This window comes from Hyperoodon ampullatus, assembly GCF_949752795.1.
Source record: "Hyperoodon ampullatus genome assembly, chromosome: 11".
NCBI lineage: Eukaryota > Metazoa > Chordata > Mammalia > Artiodactyla > Ziphiidae > Hyperoodon > Hyperoodon ampullatus.
Genome location: NC_136924.1, coordinates 92808874 through 92822919, shown reverse-complemented (window position 1 = coordinate 92822919; position 14046 = coordinate 92808874). Strand labels below are relative to the sequence as shown.

The following is a 14046-nucleotide window of genomic DNA, read 5'->3' as shown; positions in this document are numbered from 1 at the left end:
GGGAAAGTGTCAACTTTGGTCATTTCCTAGTATCATCATTAGAAATGCTGCTTGAAACCTTCTCATTACAAGGGCTTAGGTTTAAATAAATTCTCTTTGTGAAATTAAGTGAATAAATTACCATTATGAACCCATTTTCCAGGTTCCATTGACCGGCATGGCAGAGCTTGGGAGCCAGATAGGTCTATGTTTGAATTCCTGCTCTACTGCCCTGTGGCCTTGGGCAAGCCATAGAGCCTACCCCAGCCCTGGTTACTTCGTATGTAAAGCAGGGATGTTATTCTACTTGCAGGATGGTTATGAAAATTAGAACTAACATATATGAAATGCTCAGAGTGGCGCCTGTTTTTCACCAAGTGTACACATTGTTGGTTTTACTATATATATTTAACTTTTATTGCAATTATAAAACAATGAGACAGACGGATAGAAAGCTCATAAGATATATATAGAAAAAAAATTATAAGTCAAACAAGTAACAACTACAGCAACCAAAGAAAGAGTTGTCGTTTAAGCTGTGCCTGCAGATTTTGGTTCTGGTACAGTGGTCCCTAAATCATGCTTCTCAGTTAGGCTTTGCTGGAACTCCAGTGACCTGGAACTAGTTATTCTCTGCACAGATAAAATAATAGTAGGTTTTTTTTCCCCCCATAAATCACAGGAAAGAATATATTAATGGACAGAATTATCTCAATTTTAAGTTTTTATTCCTGAAGCTTTTCTCAGGGCTTCTGTCAAACTTTCTCTTAGACTTTTTCTCAGACTGTCTAGTGTGAGTCTGCCAGGAAAGGCTCGTGGACAACAATCAGCCAGGAATATTTGTGGGAAAATGTGGCTCCCGATCGTTGTGCCTCATTTGATAGCTTATTTTAATGTTACTAGACCTTGTTGTGATGTTTGTAGTGTATATATGGAGTGGAGTTACAAAATCTGCAAGTAAAATTATTTAGAATGGAATGAAATCTATCAGTACTTTACGGTTTTCTGTCAAGAGCACCACCAGAGAGCTCCACCAGTCACAGGTGTCAGGAGCCTTGCTCTAGTACCTCAGACAAGGCTTTACGTTTGTGAGGTGAGAGAAAAGAAGATAGACAGTGAGCGACATTTCCGAAGGCTAGTCACCTTTAGGGGTCCTTTCTGTTTGTTTTTCTTCAACTGGTCTCAAAGTAGACCGAAGCAAAATGTCAGGAATTCTTCACATAATCTTTTTGCATTCCAGTCACTGTGAATAAAGAGACCTGGGAGTAGGGAACATTTTAATGATGACATCCATCAGGGAGTGATTCTCAGAAGGTCCCAAAGTGGAAAGTATGGGGAGTTTCTTTTTTAATTTAATTTTTATTTTATATTGGAGTATAGTTAATTTCCAATGTTGTGTTAGTTTCAGATGTACAGCAGAGTGATTCAGTTATACATATATATTATATCCATTCTTTTTCAGTTTCTTTTCCCATATAGGTTATTATTATTTTTTTTAATCTTTATTGGAGTATAATTGCTTTACAATGGTGTGTTAGTTTCTGCTGTATAACAAAGTGCATCAGCTATACATGTACATATATCCCCATATCTCCTCCCTCTTGCGTCTCCCTCCCACCCTCCCTATCCCACCCCTCTAGGTGGTCACAAAGCACCAAGCTGATCTCCCTGTGCTATGCAGCTGCTTCCCACTAGCTATCTATTTTACATTTGGTAGTGTATATATGTCCATGCCACTCTCTCACTTCGTCCCAGCTTACCCTTCCCCCTCCCCGTGTCCTCAAGTCCATTCTCTATGTCTGCGTCTTTATTTCTCTCCTGTCCCTAGGTTCTTCAGAACGTTGTTTTTTTTTTTTTTTTAAGATTCCGTATATATGTGTTAGCATACGGTATTTGTTTTTCTCTTTCTGACTTACTTCACTCTGCATGACAGACTCTAGGTTCATCCACCTCACTACAAATAGAGGAGTTTCTTTTTAAAGGAATTATGGTTGTTAGAAGCATAGCAAGACAGTGAACAGGTTTATGTGTCCCGAACAAGTTTAAAAATCTTGGCCTTGACATCACTCTGTCTTCTAGCCAGCGATGGTGGACGGGCTGACAGTTCAGGTCTGACTGAGGGACCCTCCCTAGCAAGGGGGCTCTGTTACAGGAATGGCTTCTCACCTGCTTCTACTCTGTGCCTTTTTTGGTGGTGGAGGGAGGGGATATGGTGGTGGAGGGAGGGGATATGGACTAGTCTCCATTCTGCCTGGAAAGTGATAGGCAAGACTAGAAAAACCTTGGAGAAGTGGTGGGTTCAGAGCAGTAGCTTCATCTTCATACTGACTTTTCTGACCTCTATACCAGCAAAAAAGAACCTGAGGAATGTGTTTGCTCTGAACTGCAGATGTGGAAGGAGGAATGAGACGTATTAGGTCTATGATACAGAGGGGTGGCATTCTTAGATCTGGGGCTGGAGTGAGGCGGGCTTGGGACAACTGGACACGGTTGGGGTTAGAGAACAGATCTGGGCTAGCATGTCAGTGGGAAGGGACCTTAGAGGCCGTGAAGTTAACCCTCTCACACTGCGCTACAGTCGCTGATACACTGTTCCAAATACATTGGCACCCATTCCCTCTGAGTCCTCAGGCTGATGGCAATAGTGCTCTTTTGTGAGACAGTCCAGTTTGTTCTTGGCCCACTCTAGAAAATTCTTATTGGTGAGAAATCTGCTTTCTCATAGCTTCCATTCATGGTGCCGGCTTCAGCTCCATAGAATACTCTGAATCTAATCCTCTTTCTACATGAAAGCCCTTTTGCTGGAAGCCTGGTCTCTCTAAAGCCTGCTATTCTCAAGGCTAAACAGTCCCAATTTCTCACACTGTTCCTCATGCAAAATGATCCAGACCCCTCTCTTTCTTGATTTCTTTTTTCACTACACTTTCTCTGTATCTCTTTTATAATATGGTACCCATAAATGAAAACAGTATTCTATTTGTAATATAACCAGTTATATCAACATAAGGACATTGTTGCTTCTTTTGATATAGACTCTGTATATCTATAAATGCAGCCAAAGGCTGTGATAGCCTTTCTAAGAATCAGTTTTTGTTTATAACCCGTTAAAATGCCCACGTCTTTTTTCCCTACTTCTTTCATTTTTTTCCTTCCAGTTTTATTGAGATATAATTGGCATACAGCACTGTATAAGTTTAAGGTGTGCAGCATCATGATCTGACTTATGTACATCATGAAATGGTGACCACAGTAAGTTTAGTGAACATCCATCATCTCGTATTGATACAAAATTAAAGAAATAGAAAAACATTTTTCCTTGTGGTGAGAACTCTTAGGATTTACTCTCTTAACTTTTGTATATAACGTACAGCAGTGTTAATTATGTTTACCATGCTGTGCATTATATCCCTAGTACTTATTTATCTTATAAGTGGAAGTTTGTACCTTTTGGCTGCCTTCATCCCATCCTCTCTCCTACCATCCCTCCCTCTAGTAACCACAAATCTGATCTCTTTTTCTATGAGTTTATTTGTTTTTGAAGTATAACTGACCTACAACACTGTGTTAGTTCCTGGCGAACAACTTACTGATTTGATATTTCTATACATTTCAAAATGATCACCACGATAAGTCTTGTTACCATAAAATACCCACGTCTTAATTAACGGCCTAATCTTTTCTTCCAGATTTTGACCCATCTTCCAGTCTAAGACTTCTTGGAATTTTGAGTTTGTCAAACAGCATATTACCTATCGCTCTCAGCTTTGTGATAAACTTGAATTCTGTTCATTCAGGTCTTTGATAAGAATGATTAATAGGAATGAGATAATAGCTGGGTGCTGTGACATTCCACTGAAACCTCCGTCTGGGTTGGCATTGGCCCTTTCTCGGGGTACACTGAGAACCACATTTCTTTATCTTGTCCATAAGAATTCATGATGATAAACTCTGTCAAAAGCTTTACTGAAGTCAAGATATCGATGTAGTCCTTATATTTCCCAACCAGTGACTCTATTCCCAAGAGAAAATCCTCTAGTGCAGGGGTTGGCAAACTATGGCCTGCAGTTTGTTTTCATTAAGTTTTATTGGGACGCAGTCACGCCTGCTCATTCATGTATTATCTATGGCTGCTCTCATGCTAGAGTGGCAGAGTAGAGTAACTGCTACGGAAACCATCTGGCTGGCAAAACATAAAATATTTACTGTCTGGCACTTCACAGAAGAGGTTTGCTGATCTCTGCTTGATAGTGAGGTTGATAGTGGCCGGGCCAGACGTGTATGTCATGATGGGAGCACACTGCCTGCGCTGATTCTGCTGGGACCAAATGTTACTGGGGATTTCTGGGTATGGGGGTAGAGACCGGGGGTCGGCTGTACTCTGTTTAGCTCTAGGCTAGAGTTCTTTGCCTCAGGAGACTGCTTGTCAGCAACAACTGTGCTTCGGAGAACTTGCCCGAGCTACCATCTAACAAGGGAATGGGGCATTTGCCCCACTTTCCAACTTCCAGGGAAATAGAACGAAGTGGGCTTGGCTTTGGGTTTTCCAACTTCGGGAGGCGTTTCTCACCTCTTAGCTAATGAGGAAACAATGACTATCTAGAGAAACGATTTGATTCAGAAACGATAAGGCTTCTATGGATTCAACACCCGTCTTTCACTTCGTCAGCCAGATCTGTGCTTTCTGCTGGTGTCTGGCCGGACAGGGAGTCCCATGGGCCGACCCGTGAAGTACAACATCGTCGGAGTGGGGAACCTGATCGGCCCTCAGGTTTACATCACCACCAGCGGGGCTGCCTACATCCTGTTTGGCTTTGGTAAGAAGCAAGGCTCATTTTTGCTACTGTCCCCATGGGTGTATGGTGAGGCCTCCCTGTGTGACGTAGAGAAAGCCTGGAGTCACTGACACCGGCCCTCTGTCACCTTCTCTGCCCGGGCCCCCTGCCGCAGGGCATTCACTCTTCTCCAATGAGAAGCTCTGCCCAGCGTCCACTTAAGCACTTCCCCACTCGTCCCCTGCTGGGCCGGGTGGGCTGTGTTGGACCCATCCACCTGCCCAGGCTCTGGGTCTCTCGCTCCCATCCTCACCCTGGGAGAGTGCTGTAAAGTTCACCTTCTCCGTGTTGGTTCTTCTGTGCTGCTAGGAAATATCCAGGCTGTCGCCCTGCGGGACATTTTTGTTCAGGCCCAAAATCGAGACCGCTTACCACCTTCCCTGCAGATAGACGAGCCCGAGTGGGAGAGGCGGAGATCCACCAACCTGTCTGAGCTCATTGACATTTACAGGTGGGCAGCCGTCTGGCCCCGTCCCAGTGAGACCAAGTCATTGTCTGGTTGGGCTGGTGAACACGTGGGCAGAGGTTTGGGGGGAAAACAGTGCTGGCCTTCATATACCACCTTCTGATCTGGTTTAAGTTTCTCTTGGTGACCTAAAGCATTGACGTCTACGTGTGGGTAACCATGGCGTGTGATCACTTCGCACCTGGGCGGCGAAGAAGGATATTTGTTTGGCGTGGCAGTCAGAGCAGGGCAGGGTGAGACTGGGGAACCTCAGGTAGGGAGATAGATTTATTTAACACAGCTGCTTGTAAAACTGTGCTGAAGGATCGGCCTTACTTTTCTCTTAGTTGAAGAATCACTTTGGCAGAAGCAAGGGCAGCATCCATGAAATCTTATTTTTTTTTCTTGTTTATTTCTTAACTAAAAGCACATTGTTTGTTATCTACCGTGGATTTTACTCATTTCACCCCAGCCCTGGGTAATAATTGTCATCGTTCTTTTCCTCCCAGAAGCTTCAGATCATTTTCTAGCATTTTCTTAGGCAGTATCACATTGTGTCAGTGCATTTGACAGATGTTAAATAGAGTAGTCCCAGTTGTACAGAGGGAGAAGTGATTGGATGCAGTGTAGAGCATGAGCAGCTGTCCGAGCTTAATGACAGTTTCAGGCATCCTGTCCCGACCTCCGTCTCCTTCCGTGCCCCTGTCCTCAGCTGTGTTATCTTTCCCAGAGCATCCAGTGCGAGATGCACTTCTCCTGTCAGTTTCTTCTGAACTTGCCTGAATTTTCTAGGGCTCCTCGGTTTCTAAAGAAACCAAGAAAAGGAGATTCAACCGGAATGACAGAGTGCCCTGCTTGACAAGACACTGGTGGAAGACACATGCAAGGGTCTATACAAATATGTACGCCGAGGAGAAAAGCCAGAATAAGCAGGGCAGGAATCTCATCCAAGCCTGAGACTAACTGTTGGGTCTTGTTTAACTCAGTGATGGAGTGGAGCTCCTCCAGACGGTGAAGGTGCCGGATTCCAACAGCAGCAACCTCCTGATCACAACCAGACAAGGCCTTGTCCTGCTTCAGGGGCAAAATCTCACACCTTCCTGGACCTTGAGCCTCCAAGGCCTGCGCAGGTTGGCAGTGTGCTCCTCCTCATGTCTGCTTTTTGTTCCACTTGCCCACGTTTCAAAATCACCCAGAATCCTTGCTTGATATCTAGGGCTAGTGCAAGGGAAGGGGGCGGGAAGGAGTTCGGTTCTCCTCTTTTCCTCCTTTGCTTCTGATCACTCACGTTGTTCTCACTTGCAGCCAGCCTACTCCTGGGTATTTCACGGATGATGAGACGTTAGACTTCCTGCTGCAGATACCGAATGGAGTTGGGCTGAAAAAGGTAAAACCTGGGGACTCAAGATCAGTCAAAACCTATATCCAGTATAAACCTGGTGTCCAGCCCTGCGCTAGGCATCGTGAGAAATAAAAGGAACCTAAAATATGGTCTCTTCCTTCAAAGAGCTCCAAGGCTAGCTGAATGGATAAAATGAAAAGTCACAATGCAGTGCTAAACTCCACAGCATCAGAAGCTTTTCTAGTTGCCCTCCTTCCTATGCAGGCGTTCCTTCTGGATTCTCAATGTACAGGAGCCTTCTGAAGTCTCTTGATGGGGAAAGGCAGGTATAAATAAATGTACTACTTCAGCACACATACTCCTAGATTTCACAGAAGGTGGGCTAGCCGGGGTGGCTAGGCTGTTACGGAGAACTTCATAAAGGCAGGAAAGGTGAGCAGAGCCTTGCAGCTGAACTGCGTTTCTGGAGGAGGGTGGGCAGGCAGGCAGGCGGGGGCAGGGGCTCCAGCTCCCTGAGATAGACGGTAGGGTGTGTTCCAAGGACACAAGTAGGTCATTCTGATTTTATGTCAGGTTGTACATTGTGAGGATTTAATGACTGGATAGACAATTGTCATTCCTTTAACATTACAGGCAGAATTCGAGTTTTTTAATTTTCTTTTTTTTTATAACCGACTGAGCGTTTTGGTTCATCTTCAGCATGAAATATGTATTTATATACGATCGTACCCTGTTCCCTGAGAGTGACTTCAACAAACACTTAATCACTGCCTCTCACGTATGCCAGGTTCTGTGCCAGGGGCACAGACGATGGCTGTGGAGACACAGCATCAATGAGAACAAGCCACTGCCTCGTGTGGTTCAGTCACCGGGGTGCCTGTGCCGCGTATGTCGTGGTAAGTGCTGGAACGGAAGTTCGCACGACGCCACAGGGACGTGGGGAGCAGATGGAGGGAAGGGTGTCGAGAGATGCTTCCAGTCGGTTGGGCTCTAGATGTGCAGAGTCACGAGAGGAGAGAAGACGTTTGCTGGATGGATATAGGAGGCTGGGCGGAGGGGCCTTCCTAACAGAGCGGTCAGGACGCGCTCAGCTGCTGGAGGGCCTGAAGGCCAGGCTGCGGAATTCAGATGAGGCGTAGAGCCTAGGGTTATTTAGTCCTGAGTAGGGGACAGATCCGAGGACACAAGTGCCGCTTCGGGGAGAGCCTTCCAGCAGTGCTAGACAGGAGGGAAGCAGTGCCTGAGTGTGTTTCAAAGATAATTCAGGTAGAGACTGAAATGTCCGTTGGCTTTCCCAGCAGGATGAAGGAAGAAGGGTACATACGGGTTGGTTTAGAGCTGAGATGCTGAGGGTTCAGGCTTGGGTGTTAGTCCCTGATCCACTACTAATTGGTGACCTTGGGCAGATGACACAGTCTCACTCAGCTGTAGTTTCCGCATCTGTGAAACGGGAGTAATAAGATCACTTGCCTTCATAGGGTTGTCGTGACAGTTAAATGGAATAATATGTGTCACTGGCTAAAGTGTTTTAGTGTAGTATCTCTAGACTTCTTTTCTCCCCGAGACTAATGAAGGGAATTGTGGACTGCTGGCCTGCTTCCCCGCTGCTTGCTCGCGGCGAAGCGGGGTCTGATCCTGGGCAGAGAACGGCAGGCCCAGGACACTGGGGGCACAGGGAGGGGACTGTCGAAGGAGGTGCAAGGCAGAGACACTGAGGAGAGAGGCCATGGAGATGCTGGGGCTGCAGGTGGTGGGGGAGTTTCTCGGGGAGTTTGGCAAAGGAGAGGCTGTTTTGTTCTAGAACTGTGCGGTGCGAGGTATTTGGGGTGACAGGAGACACAAGTGTTGCCGGGGATTATAAATCTAATCCCCTTAATTATCCCTTGAGAGATGCAACTAAGGAGTGAATGTTTCTCTTCATTTTATGTTTTTGTGCCTGTTCAGACTACGCTCTTTTAAATTTGAGACTGCCTTTAGGCTGAGCTGCACCTGCCAGGACGCACACGACAGAGTCAAACTTGTAAAGCTTTTAGCCCAGGGGACAGGACAAAGCTGTCACCGAATCATGTTCCCCGTAATCATAATCGTGACAGCTGCATCGCTGGAGGGAAGGGATGAGGGTCGGGTTTCAGCCCCTCCATGGTGGGATGGCTGCTCCGTCCAGGACTGTCCCGAATGCAGAATAATCAGCGTCAATTCCTGTCCCTGAGCCTCCATCTCCTCATCTGAGGACATGAGGAGGCCTAGATGACTTATAATGTCCCTTCTCACCTGGGAAGGCTGCAGTCCTTTAGACTCTATCTAGGGTCCTGGGCTTAGCTGCTATTTAGCGCTCTCTGAACACCCCGTTGTTTGCATCTGGTAAGCCCCGCCTGTTAATATATGTGGTATTTGCATGTCCGTGGGTTTTTGTTTGGGTGCGCCTGTGTTTTCCGCTGTCTCTCTGAGGATGGCCTGTGCTCACCGTCTTCTCTTCTGCAGGTGATGGTGGTGGATGGGGACTCTGGCATGATCGCTTGGAGTTACAGCATTCCGTGTCACATGGAAGAAACCCCGGCCACCTCAGCAGCCGCTGTGGACCAGAAGTCTGTCTTCCTCTTCTGGGCTGAAGGGCTGTCAGGTGCATCGCCCAATCCTGTGAGTGAGCCTGGGAGGGTCCCTCTGTCACTTAATCAGATGGCAGCAGCTCTCGGGGCTGACTGGGTCCGGAGGTGTTATTAGACCAGCCGCACTTCCAAGCAGTTGTGGGTAGAGATGAAACAGCCCTCAGGTGGGCAGGACAGGAACCTGCTTCCTTCTGAGCTGTGCTCCGTCTGCTTTGCCTTTCCGCTGAGCAGCGAAAGCTGACAACGGCTCCCAGCTACTGGCTCCTGACAGTGGGAGGTGTAGGTAGAGGGTGAAGTCTAGACTCATATTTACAGATGATTCCTATGTGCTGCACCTGTTGAAGAGAAATAACCATGCCTGGTCCGCAGTGGGCAGGGAGGGTTTCATAGGGGCTGAGGCTGGGCTTTGAGGTGAATCAGCTGAGATTTCAGAAATGGGCGGGGCCGCAGGGTGGCAAAGCAGAGGTGGTGGGGGACGCTGGGCTGAAGGTGAGGGTTCACCTGGGGGATCACGGGAGAGAAGCTCCGATACACGGAAGGCAGGTTTGAGAATGTCTTAAATGCTGTCCTGCAGCACTTTAACGGGGTTGAGGAGGCACGGGGCCACCTCTACAAGGTGCCTGGGGATTTTGAGTAAGACTCATCCTGATTTAGTCCAGTTAAACACAGCTGACCAGCACCTACTGTGTACCAGGGACCTCGAGGTAAACTAGGAACAGTGCTGCCCTCTGCAGGAGAAGACGGATGGTCCCTGGCGATCGAGTAGCCTGACAGAGGGAGAGTCCTGCGTTCATTAGCCCTGTGCTCGAGGACTTAACTATTTTGAGTCTCATGCTCTTTATTCGTTAATGAAGATGCTAACATGGTCCCTTGCTTTCGGATCAGATTTCCATAAATGGTTGTCCTAACTCTGCGGTTCCCTGACATGTGAACGTGGGCAATCTACCTAACATTTAACTTCCCGGTTTCCTCCTTTAATAAAATGAGGGGCTCGGATCAGAGGACTGTCAAATGTAAGTGTCTATAAATGACCACAAAACAAAGGCATGGGGCTTCCCTGGTGGCGCAGTGGTAGAGAGTCCGCCTGCCAATGCAGGGGACACAGGTTCGTGCCCCGGTCCGGGAAGAACCCGCATGCCGTGGAGTGGTTGGGCCTGTGAGCCATAAAAAACAAAACAAAACAAAAAAAAACAAAGGCATGTTACCAGTGCTGTAATAGAGGTGCACATAGGAAGTTTAGATGGACGCACAAAGGGAGGGGGGTAGTCATTTTGTTGGGGGCGATTAGGGAGCTTTTCTTGAAAGAGGCGGGATCGAGTTGGGGACCTCCGGACAAGAAGTTTTTTCATGTTTGGAAATGGGCTCACGAGGAAGACGTCTAAGGGGGAATAAGATTGGCCAAGGTCAGGTAAAGTCAAGTGAAGCATGTGTTTGTTTCACAGACGTTCTTAGAGCGTGGGGTGCATAGGCATATAATTGTAGGAGGCCAGAGAAGGCAGATTGGGGTTGAAAGGCATAAGACCTTGGTTTTCACGCTAAGAAGTTTGGACTCCATGCCACGGGCAGTGAGGAGAGAGTTGGGCTATTTCCTTGTCGTGTTAGCTGAGCCGGTGCTGGGATCCTGAGGTGTGTGGGAAAGCCCTCTTCTGCTCTGTGACAGCGGTGGGAGCGCACCGCGAGCTTCCCGCACACGGGTCCCCTCCCCTGCTGACAGTGTGGAAGCAGGGCTGACACTCACTTCAGTTGTGTCGAGTGGGGGCTACTCTTCGTTGCGGTGCACGGGCTTCTCACTGTGGTGGCTTCTCTTGTTGCAGAGCACGGGCTCTAGGTGCGCGGGCTTCAGTAGCTGTGGCTCGTGGGCTCAGTAGTTGTGACTCACGGGCTCTAGAGCGCAGGCTCAGTAGTTGTGGTGCACGGGCTTAGTTACTCTGCGGCATGTGGGATCTTCCCGGACCAGGGCCCGAACCCATGTTCCCTGCATCGGCAGGTGGATTCTTAACCACTGCACCACCAGGGGAGTCCCTGATGTGCATTTTTTTCTGCCGTCGGGGGTCAGGAGATTGACACTCAGGCCTTGGAATTTTTATTTTATGATTAGTGAGTTCTGTTTGGTCCATTCCTGTTTATTTCAGGAACAGATAAGATTTTTGTGATTTTTTTTTAGCCTGACTCTTGCGATTGACTTCAATATCCAGTGAAAGCAAATGTCTTTGGCTCAATATATATTTTTTAATATGCAGAGTTTGCCTCCACGAAGCCCCCCTGCCTGCTGTCAGGGAAGAACCTGTTCCTAACACTCTGTTGGCACCAGACTGCGAGGGCCCCCATCAGTTTCTCTCCTGGGGCATGCCCATTTCCTTTCTTCCTTTCTTTTTCTTATAAGCGAGAAAGCATTTCCTAGCTCTAGTGGTTTGAAGAAGTTAGTGTTTAATCAGTGTTTTCAGCTCTTGGAAATGACATGTCTCTGGTATGTGGGAGTTTCTCTCAAACACACCCTCATAGCTGGGATCGCAGGGGATGAGTAATCACCACCGTCTCCACCACCCTTTGATCTGAGGGACATCGTACGCTGGTGTGTGGACTGACCTTTGCTCTCACTGTTGCTCGTTTTCAGGATGTCGTCCTAGGAACCGAGCCACCCAGCCTTCACCACCTGTACCTCCTGCATCCAGCCTTCCCCTCCATTCTTCTGGATCTGGCCAATGCCACCGGCACCGTGACGGCTTCAGAGGGTAAGTCCCAGGGACGGTGGGGTCTGTGTACACAGAGGAGGGGAGGGGATGTGCTGGCCGTGGTGAGGGTGATACCATCGTCCCACCAAGGGGAGGGTGTGTGCCTGCAGGTGACAGCAGGATGAGTGTGCCGAGCTGCTCCCATGCATTTCCCCTGGTGGCCCTGGTGCCCGGGGCAGTCGCCTGAGAGCGCCCTCTGGGGGGGAGCACCCGGCTCACGGGGTGAGGGCCCGCAGCCTCCAAACATGCTGGAAGCTGCGGGGCAGTGTTATCCCATCCCCAAGGGTCCACGGAGCTAATGTTTCAGCAGATGTTTACCGAGCATCAGCCATACACCAGGCACTGTGCCCGGTGCTGGGAATACAAATCAGACTAGTTTCTCGACCTTGTAGAAGCTTAGGACCTGGAATTCACTGCAAAGGATAAAGCAGAGGCAGGATGTTTCCTCAGGGCATTCGTTTAGGCTCAGTAGAGACTTTCTTTGGACTAAAGTGCACATGACCATCGCATAGAAACCGGCGCCAGGAGAAAAAGGGAAAAAGGAAAATCACCCGTAATCTGATCACTCATAACCGCCGTTAACATTTGGAAGTGTTCTACCTTATATGTGCATCTAAATAACACCACAGAGCAAAACTGGGATCACATATTAGAGACCTGTAATGCAAAGCCCTGGAAAGTCGGCCACCGCAGCAGGTCTGGGATCGTCCGATGGTCCCTTCCTTAGAGGGTCCCGTCCCACACTGGCCTCTGGGAGTCTGCAGTCCTGCTGGGGCCGGCCAGGCCGGCCATGGTTCCTTTCTTTACTTCTTTTCTGTATTCGCTTGCCATTCAGAGACTTGCTGTCTCCTTACAAACTCGTTTGCCTTGAAGGTGAGGTTGGTGCTGTGACTCTGGGCCCACTGGGCTGCACTGGGAAGAACAGCTCATCTGGAACTTGCAAGTACTCCTGCCCACCGGCTTTGTGCTCAGCAGGGCCGTGGCGGGGAGGTGTGAGTTTGCAAAATCCTGTGACTGGATCTAAATGACCTCTTTTTCAATAGTAGCATAAATTGTTATTCAGTGAACGTTACGTAATGGTAATTAAGAATCAAGACCATTTTTATTACAATACCTGGTTTATAGATGAGGCACAATAAACACGGGCTATGTCCATAGCTTATGCCGCCAGGTACTGACAGTCTAGGAATTCTCAGAATTTCTAGTTTGTTGTGCTCACTTTTCTACCAAATTGTCACCACAGTTGGCCATTCCTCTCACTTCCTGATCTGGGGCCTTCTTAGAAGTAGCTTCAGAGAAGCACAGGTACAGAGGCTGAGAATTTGCTGCTTTGCACCCCTGGGCACCCATGGTCTAGTCAGTGCCTTGCGTTGATTAGGTGCTCAGTCAACTTCTTCTATGAATTAGCGAAGGAGGAAATGAGTGAATGAATCCAGTTGCCGAACCAAACCAGTCTCCTGTCCTTGTTAACTGCTCTTGCTTTTGTCTTTCCTCAGTTGGGATCAACGACCTCTGGAAAGATGCCTTTTATGTTACCAGGACAACAGGGCCAAGCTCTGAAGGGCATCCAGCACCCCTGGTGGTCAGCAAGCTTAGTCTGCGGTGGGCACTGATGGAGGGCCAAGTGGTCCAGCTGAAGGAGACGGCCCCCAAAATTGGCCGCGGGGAGCTGCGAAGATTCCTCTCTAGGATAAAGTTCGTTGACTCTCCCTACCAGGTGAAGAGCTTGTGAAAGAAATGTTTGGTTACTACTGAGGGTTGAAGGCAGATAATACCAACCCCGAGTCTGCTCTTTAGAAGATGTGGGGAGTGGGAGCCTTCTTGAGTAGCTGGGTATCAGGAAACAGTTATTTTCAACCAGTGTTATTTTGTAAGGGTACCTCATGACAGTGAACTACTACTCAGTTGCTTTGAGCTGGAAATGGTACCGTCTCTCTTAGGAGACATTTGGAGGTGTGGGATCCTGGCTTTTACTGTTAACCCCTGGCCTTTTCCGGGTGAGGGCTCGTTGCGCCAGCATTGTGCAGGGCTTGTGACAGTTACATACCACGAAGAATTATCTTGCTCAAAATGTAGCGCTCCCTTCCACCCCTCTGAAAATACTATGGTC

At 48.0% G+C, this 14046-nt stretch overlaps 1 protein-coding gene across 1 annotated transcript in view; it reads left to right on the top strand.

The window, feature by feature from the left end:
- Positions 1-13668, top strand: part of FAM234B (family with sequence similarity 234 member B) — a gene marked incomplete at both ends in the record, with an annotated part of 32307 nt that extends 18639 nt beyond the window's left edge. Inside the window, 7 exons of the mRNA XM_079715714.1 lie at positions 4646-4793; positions 5121-5262; positions 6243-6386; positions 6562-6643; positions 9080-9235; positions 11819-11936; positions 13433-13668. Of these exons, the coding sequence (XP_079571840.1) occupies positions 4646-4793; positions 5121-5262; positions 6243-6386; positions 6562-6643; positions 9080-9235; positions 11819-11936; positions 13433-13668 (1026 nt within the window). The remainder of the gene's footprint in view (positions 1-4645; positions 4794-5120; positions 5263-6242; positions 6387-6561; positions 6644-9079; positions 9236-11818; positions 11937-13432) is intronic.
- Between the last annotated feature and the right edge of the window lie 378 nt (positions 13669-14046).